A 9,132-nucleotide genomic window follows, 5' to 3' on the forward strand; every position below is an offset into this window, starting at 1 on the left:
AGTGTACATGTACAGGTGGTACATGCTAAAATTGACAGTAATTTTTTTCTCTTGGTGAAGATAATCACTATGGATTTTCTGTATACAAAGATGTCTAACTGATTGTATTAGCCTGTCAATAGTCATGAAAAGAAAGATAAAGTAAAACAACTCTTCAGGTAATGGTATTCGTTCAAATGAGCTCTCTAGTTTTATCAATATTAACAATTCATATTGCCATCTCATTTACAAAAAGGAGAAAAAAATATGTACACAGCTATCATTGCAGCTCCATTCCATAACGTTAAACATAATTATAAAACCTCGTGTCCTATTTTAGGTAATGTGCCACTGGAATGTGTAGGCGACCCATGTAAAAATTTATGGTAGAAGTAGACTCGATTCTTCTCAACACTACTATTGTTTACTATTTTGCTTCCGCAGCCGTATGATAGCAATAATTTTTATTTATTACCGAAATTGGAAATATTTAAAATGAGATGATCGTTGGTGATAATAAAGTTTAAATGTAATGCAACGAAATCGTGGGTGAGTTATTTCTAGCAGCAAAATTATGGCTGCTATTCGCCACAGTTTGCATAAAGAGGTTTTCTTGCCGAACGATGAAAGGTTAGTGGGCGTTGTTAATGTTGCTAAAGCTAGCAAAAAAAAGAAGACTGCCTTTTTATGTCTAGCAGTAAATAACGAGAAACCGTCAATAATCACTATAAGTCAAGTAAAGAAGTCGGACAAAGAAGGGTATAAGAAAAAGTGCTCTTGGCAATTACGTGAATTGAAGTTAGTCGACGGTAAAGATGAAAAGAAGCCGACTGCTGAATTTGATTTGCATTTTGAAAAGGTTTATAAATGGATAGCGAGTAATGTTTCTGAAAAGCATGCTTTTATAAAATGCTTATGGAAATTCTGTAGCCATCTGCCCCGTCAAAAGCCAACATTTATTAACATCCCTAAGGAATTATTGCAAGATAAAGATAGTCCAGCGAAAATGGGGGTTGTTACACCTCAGATTGGTGAAGAATCTTCTGTTCTAGAACCTGAAGATTATCAGGCTTTAACTGCAAGAGAAGAATCTGACTTAGAATCGCTTATGGCTCAGTATGATTTTGTTATAGGTAATGCAGAAGAGTTTACGGAGCAGCTTTCTAGGGAGCTTTCAGAATTAGATGCTGCGAATATTCGTTCCATTATGGCATCGGAGCAGAAGGTGCAGGGGCTGATGAATATGCTTCAAACTTCCTATGATGAAATTTGTGAGTTAGAAAGTCGGTTAGATGTGTATGATGATATTTTGAAAAATGTTAAAGATAGTGTGATACAGATGGAAGAAAAAGATGCACATATGAAGATACAGCATAGAAATAATATTAAACTTTTACATGAGCTTGAAAATATGATAAGTGTGCTTGATTTACCGGATAGTTTAAGGCAAGCATTGGACGGAGATTTGAAAACTCCTTCTGGCATTGCTACATGTACTTCTGCTGCGAAAGCATTACAAGAAGCAGCAAATGCCCAGATCAATCCAGGACTTATGAAAATGGCAGCCTATGCTGAACAAAAAGCTGAACTTGATAAGTTGAAAAACAAGTTTATATTGCGTCTAAGCCATCACCTAAATAATTTATTCTTACATTTAGGAAATGAGTGTGAAGAAAATTTTACTTATACACATGACCTTACACTTCCAAAACATACTTTATGCCACAAAGAACTTCTTCCATATACAGAATTAATGAACTGGGTGAAAATTACTGAACCTAGTAGTTATACTCAGCTGTGTAGAGTTTATACTTCCTCGCTGTCGAAGCTTTATGAAAAAGAAATAAAATCACTTTTTGAACTTGCAAAAGAGAAACTTATTAACAGGAATGGTTTTGAAAGGGAGAAAAAGCATAAAATATCTGGTTCTAATCAAGATCTAGGTTTAAAGTCTTCTGTTAAAGTCAAGTCTCTGTCATTGTTAGGTATGGATCCAGAGCAGTATGGCTCTGATTTGGATGTAATGGAATGGGAAATATTTGACAAAATATTAGAAAACTTGTTAAGTGCATTAGAACCAGTTTGCCTTTCTGAGCAGCAATTCTGCATGCAGTTTTTTGGTTTACAGTCTGACATTGCCTCGTCTCATAGCAATCAACAGCTTACAGTGCCTTCAGCTCCTGGGGTGAGTCCAACAACAAGCAATCAGAGCCTTAGTCGTGCAGGTAGTGAAGAACTGCTGATGAGTGCTCTCAAGAAAGAGAAACAAATTAATGTGGAATTGAGAAAGATGATGGGAGAACTGTTTGCCAGTTTGGAACCAGAGTTGGTGAATTTCATTTCCCATTTTGATAAAATCGATGGGTTCTATTCTATGTATGTGTTAGTTCGACTGAGTCAACATGTCATGTCAGCTCAAGACACTGGATCCTATCTCAGTATGACATTTGCTAATGTTTTAGTGCAAGCAAAACGTAATTTTGATAAATTTATGCAGTCACAGATAAGATCTATTGAAGAGGCTAAAGTGTCGAAGAAATCAAAATGTGGCATTTTACCATTTGTTTCAAATTTTGAAACATTTGCCAGCCAAGCTGAAAAGATATTCAAAAACTCAGACAGGAGGACTGATTTAGACAGGTGGTATTCCAAACTTGTCAAAGTAATGTTTGATGAAGTTGTGAAGGTATCTTTAGAGCATTCAAAAACTCCTCAGGAGGTTGTACAGATGGAAAATTTCCATCATCTTTTTACTGTTCTGTTTCAGTTAAAAATCCCGTGTTTAGAAACAGAACGTAAAGATGCCAAGCAAAAGTACAATGATGCTCTGCAGGCCTATGTTACTCAGTATTTTGGCAGACCTTTAGAAAAATTGAATTTATTTTTTGAAGGTGTTCAGAATAAAGTAGCTCAGGGTGTGAAGGAAAATGAAATTGGGTATCATTTGGCCTTCAGTAAGCAAGAATTAAGAAAAGTCATCAAAGAATATCCTGGAAAAGAGGTGAAAAAAGGATTGGAAAGTTTGTATAAAAAAGTGGAGAAACATTTATGTGATGAAGAAAACTTACTCCAAGTAGTTTGGCATTCCATGCAAGATGAGTTTATTAGGCAATATAAATATATAGAATCATTAATTGAAAGATGTTATCCTGGTGCTAAGATAAGTTTAGAATTTTCTATCAATGATATATTAGACTTTTTCTCTGAAATTGCACGATCACACTGAATATTTATGAAATAATATATTATATATGTTATTATTATACTGTACAGAAATATAAAATTATGCACAGAGATTGTAACAATATGTATAAATCTATTAATGAATTATCTTTTCTAAATTAGAGTTTTTTGTAGCATGTTTCATTTTGCTTTTTCTCACTGAAAGCTTTACTCCAAATTTATTGTAATATGACAGAATTTATGGATTTGGAAACGATTCAAAAAAACCTTCTTTTAAATTAATAGGAGTACTGGACAGAAATTTTGAATGAATAATATATCAATATCATGAATAAAAACTAATCATGTATTACAAATATGAAGTACAGTACTAGTCAGGGTTATTGGCGGCCAGTGATTAATCACCAAGTTTAGTATGTTTATCATATTATTATGTATCTAGCCTAAAACTAAAACCAAGTTAACAGTTTTTTTTTTTTAAATATTATTATTCAAAATGATAGTATAACTAAGCCAAAGCCAAATAATCAGAATTAAAAATATGTATATATTTATTATTATTATTCAGAATGATGATTTTTCACTTAACTACCAGTTGAAAATAAACAAATGGAGATGCAATGTGAAGAATCTGAAAAAGAAAGACCTTCACATCAGTCCATAAATGACAGTGGTAAGTTGCTGTTGCTAATTTATAGCCACCCATAAATTACAGTTTCTTTAAATAGGAGCTTGTATTTGTAAATAAAGCAAGTTCTTTTGTTTTAAATTTCTGTTAAAATTCCATTTTTTTAATTGGCAAGGTGCCCAAACTTGGCAACATATTTTCCTTGGTATCTTTGGTTGCCAATAAAACCAGTAAGTCCTGAAATACTTAGATGGGCTTTTTCAGTTTCCACCCTTTATTTTCAAAATTTCAAATCTAATACTAAGTGAAATTATTGATTTTTGTTCTTTAGCTGTGATATTTTTTATGTAAGGAAAGCTTGGAAGATAAGTTTTTTTGTTTTTTTCAGTTGATTAAAAAGAGAGTGGTACTTTCTGTTTATCGGGTTGCTGATTTTTTGGCAAATTTCTGTATTAGTAAAAATAATCTTGCAAATAGCTCATGCTTATTAATTGCGTAGCTAGAGGTGGCAGTCCGTTTTAAGCTGTGACAAGTTTTGCATGAAACATTATTTTATAATGTTCAGCTCGGTGAATCATCGAGGTAGGTGAAGAATAATTAGATCCTAAATTGCCATATGGAATTATATTCAGAAGAAAGAATTTGTAATTCAGGTAAAGGGTTTTAAGAAATCACCACATTATTTCAACATCTACCTACTTTTATTATATTTTTTTTCGGCTAATCTTTGGATGGAATATTGTAACAGGCAGTTTGGCGACATTTTGGTAGGCGATAGAGGTTACTACCTAGGACTTTGGCAATAACATGAGAAGTACCCAGTTCAAACTACGGATTATTTTGTCTGAGAGATCATGAGATATGTCATGTGACATTTATGGACGAATGACAGCTCTTTAATCGGAAAAGGGGGAGGGGAAATTTGGAAAATATCTGCAGTACTTTATAGCATTTTGTATTTAGCTTCATTCTGTGTTGTGTGAAACAGTGTTGCTTAATTTTTGGATCCCATGGCCCTATCTAAAGTGAATTCGAAATTTTTATTGCATTTATCTGATAATTCAAAATAATTGCTTGAATGGTGTATGAGTGTAGAATTAATTACGGATAAGTATGAATGTCCAACATGTGGGAATGAAATGAGATTGTGTGAAAGGAAGGATATTACAGATAAGTTTGAATGGCAGTGCAAGAAATCTGGTGAAAATGGACATTTTGTGATCTGCCATGCACTCAAGATTCTGTAGAAGATTAGGTAAGTTAGTATTTTTAATCATTTGAGGATATTATTTTTATGCATTGTTCTAAATATAAGGAATAAATAAATTAATATGCTATTATTGGAAAATTTTTAGCAATGAATTAGTTTAAAGTAATTAAGATTTTAAGCTAATTTTTATTAATTTAATGTATGTGTTTGTTTATATTTTAAGTAGTGTTTTTTAATTTATTTATATTTTAATTAAATGATAATTATTTTGTGAATTATATGTTTGTAGCATTTTGGAATACGTTTCAGTAGAAGTAAACGTGCAAGGAAAATAATTTAAATATTTGACACTAAGTATTTGCAACCATTTTTAATGTTTGCGTTATAAACTCACAGGTGACGTTCATAATAGATAATTTAGAGGGAAAAGTTTTTGGATATTTTATTTATTTTATACGTGCAAATGTTAATCCTTGGAAAGGGTATATACTTTTTCGTGATCAGGTAATTTCATATATGTCCTTTTTACCGATTCACAAAATTTTCCTGCATTTTCGTGCAAATTTTTCTAATTTATGAGAAAAAAGCAGTGTACATGGATAAAGTCAAGAGTGTGCGCAATGCCATTTTTGTGCAATTCTGGGATGTTTTTTTTTAAGTAAAAATAGGTCGACGTGTACATGTTTACCGTGTATGTGCCATTCTGAAAAATGCGGCAAGTAGTTTGCGATTCTGCACTTTCTCCCAATTTTGCAATTAATATTCGTCATGATTAAGCACTTTTGTTCCTTAAAATTTCTAGCATAAGCGTAATTCGGCTAGCAGATTGTTAGAAAAAATGTTGAGTAAATAAAAAAAAAAGAAACCTGTCTTTACTTCGTGAAGACAAAATGGCGCCGAAAAAAAAAGTAGAAGGTTGATGTAGCAGGTTTGGTTGCCAAATTTTCGCTAAAAATTGCCAAGTTACCATAATCCAAAGATTAACCTTTTTTTACTCCGAGGAAGCTTTAAACGAAAATTACTAACATCTACTTAATAATGATCGTGGTGACAGCCATCAAAATAATTTTAGAAGCAGCAATGAAAGGTGATTGCAGAGAAAGTGCTTTTCAAATAGGAAGGAAAAGATGAACATAGTTCCGCAACATGAAAAATTTGTGCGAAGGGGATAAGGTGAAAATTTTCATGTAATAATATCACTCTGATAAAGTAAAAGCAGAATATGGTGTTTTATATAGCACTTGCTACTTATAAATCTTGGAACATATTACTTGCAGATACTGGGGTACTACTGTAGAAGTATTCTTATGTGTGTTTCATTGAAGTTAAAAGCTGCTGAGTAACCATAGAGCTGAACATAATACTTCAAAAATTGAAAAACTTACTTTCTTATGCATGCTAACTGGTTGATTAGCAGAATTGACCACTAATTATGCATGCATAAGACTACTTACATGAGATCTAATATGTGTGCAAAATGAGTAGAATTAAACGCAGTACTTATAACTGACATTGAATGCAGCATACAATCCTATGCATAATTCAGAAGTCAAGCAACAAAAATCAGCGTTATATTTTCAAATTTTCACAGGACTAGTTTCGATGGTTTTACCGAACCACCATCATCAGCTGCAAAAGCGCAAATGAAGGAGATAGGATATAATGATCAGATAAGATAAGAAAGCCTGGACAGAAAATAAGCTAGTGGCGCCATCTGTTGGTTAAACCAGAACTAAAGCATAATTTCTTTAAAGGCCGAAGATGGATTACCAATCCATCTTTGGTTCAGTAAAACCATTGAAATTAGTCCTGTGAAAATTTGAAAATATAACGCTAATTTTTGTTGCTTGACTTCTGAATTAGTATTTGTTCGACATGTTATTGTGTCTTAATCTTATGCATAGTCTCACTCTTCTTATTAGCATAATTTAACTATCAAGCTTCTTAGCATAATTTAAGTATCAAGCAGTGAATATAAGAGTAAAATATATAAATAACTATATTAAGTAAACTGTAAAATTTGTATAAACAAAGTATAAAATTTGTTAGACTCTATGACCCCCAGTAAACTGTAAAACTCACAAAGTATAAAATTTGTTATACTATGACCCCCCAGTTTTTAAACATTAAGTTGGCACCAGAATTATTGCCAAATTCATGCTTACTTCTAATATGCACTTTATAGCCCCCATGTTTCTGTGATTGTTTTTAATATGGCAGTAAAAGCATCCTAAGGATTTTTGTCATATAAATTCCACTAAATCAGACTTAAATGATGGTGAATTGTGCCTTGTTAAATTTTAATCTGTTACTTAGTGAAATGCAATGGCCTTTCAACATTTTAGATATGAGCAACTGTTATTAAAAGAGATAAATTTAAAGTTCACAGTAAACTGTCTCTAATGTGCTTTTTCCATTTTCTGTATTTGACAAGAAGGATTCGCCGATTTCTCTTGTATGTGGTCGATGATTTTTGCCGTTATGTCTTGCTCAGGTTTTGAATGCTGAGTGTGGTTTCCTCTGTATTGTAAACCTGGCTGAGAAAGAATTCACCAGCTCTTTTGTATAACCCGCCAAATATCAGTATTATGGGAGTACCCAAAGCCAGCTTTGTTTTTTTTTTTTTCCATACAGACAGATTTTTGTGTATGTTCACTATTTTTTCTGAGCCACCTATTCACTTATTTGGTTGTCGAATTAAATATAGAGAATACACTTCTTTCATAAACTGTTTCAGTCACTAGTTGTACATTTGTAAAGCTGAGCTGCATTTTCTGTCAATTAATCGTTAGCAGTTTCTCTGTTCAACATAAATAAATTGTAGCCCTCTTACAAATGATAGTCTGAAATCACAAAATTTTAGTTGTCAAAACGTGTACTTTTCCTTCACTTGTAACTTTTTATATTGCACCTCTAAATGTCTTTATTAATATGTAGCTTTATTTAATGGTCATTTTTGCATGCAAAATGTGGGGTAAAATGTATCTTTGTTGAAAGAAAAGTACAGGATCTTCTCGCTTCTCAGTAGATCAAACATTTGAAAAACTTAAAAAAAAAAGAAAATAAATTACATTAACACATGGAATACTCAGAGCTGTACTTATTATAAGAAAATTATGAGTGTTTGTGAATTGTTAACATTTGTATGAGAAAAGAAAGTACATAACATACAATTTGTTTGGTGCTTGTCTTATCAAAGCAAATTATAAATACCATTAAGACTGCTGCCTATTTGAAAGTATTTGCATTGACAATTTATCCATAATCTTAGTGGCATTTATAAAATGGAAGACCATAATGAAGTGCCAAATTTATTTACATGTAAGGATTTTGAAAGAAACAATTACACAAAATGTCACTGTATGGCTTCTAAATTTCCTTTGTTAGAATAAAGCATTATTATGATGACGTGAAAAGAAGGCATCAGTGGCTCGTTTAAAATAATTTCGAAAAGATTATAGTAATTCTTCATGCAAGTGTAATACTATATACAAAATTTATTTTATAACTACTGAATTGGCACTAATTAAGCCTAGTGTCCCAGATGATTGCTCCTAATGCTGGCACTATGCACCAAAGATATTTTAAATGAAATGCAGCACCAAAAATCACTCTGATAAAAATTTATTTTTAATTAAAACTCTGATAAATTTTGTACAGATGTGATGCACACTAAATTGTAATTACGATTTAAACACTACCGGTCATGCAGTTTAAATTATATAAAATTTAAACACATATACCTTGACGAGGCAAAACATTGTGACCATTCCCGCATTTTTCAGTGAACATATCTGGATGAAGTGGAGGGTATTTGGTTAAGTGGGAATGGTATTTAACTGCTGCTGAAGAAGGTAAGGAATCATTCCTGCACTTATTTTTGTGAGTGATGGGAAAGTACAGGTAGAATGCTAATCTAAGTGCATTTGATAGAGGGCAGATTGTAATGGCCAAAAGATTTAAAACAAGTATCTTTGAAACTGCATGACTGGTAGGTTGTTCACGATGTGCCATTGTTAGTATTTATGCAAAGTGGATAAATGATGGTGAAACTAGCAGTGGATATCAAGGTGTTGGATATCCACGTGTCATCAAAAGAAAAAAGACATTGGAGACTGTTCCACATGGTACA

At 32.3% G+C, this 9,132-nt stretch overlaps 1 protein-coding gene across 1 annotated transcript; it reads left to right on the forward strand.

The window, feature by feature from the left end:
* Positions 1-391: 391 nt before the first annotated feature.
* On the forward strand, positions 392-3,325 carry Sec3 (exocyst complex component Sec3). The gene has a single exon (XM_085816584.1). It carries the CDS (start codon positions 554-556, stop codon positions 3,203-3,205), a length of 2,652 nt encoding a protein of 883 aa, XP_085672710.1. The 5' UTR covers positions 392-553; the 3' UTR covers positions 3,206-3,325.
* The last annotated feature ends 5,807 nt before the right edge of the window (positions 3,326-9,132 follow it).

The sequence above is a fragment of the Stegodyphus dumicola genome, chromosome 5 (assembly GCF_044657685.1).
Source record: "Stegodyphus dumicola isolate Sdum_Otavi_A_Nest chromosome 5, ASM4465768v1".
Classification (NCBI taxonomy): Eukaryota; Metazoa; Arthropoda; class Arachnida; order Araneae; family Eresidae; genus Stegodyphus; species Stegodyphus dumicola.

Coding starts and splice junctions, on each gene's coding strand:
- Sec3 (XM_085816584.1), top strand. CDS start 554: ATGGCTGCTATTCGCCACAGTTTGCATAAAGAGGTTTTCTTGCCGAAC.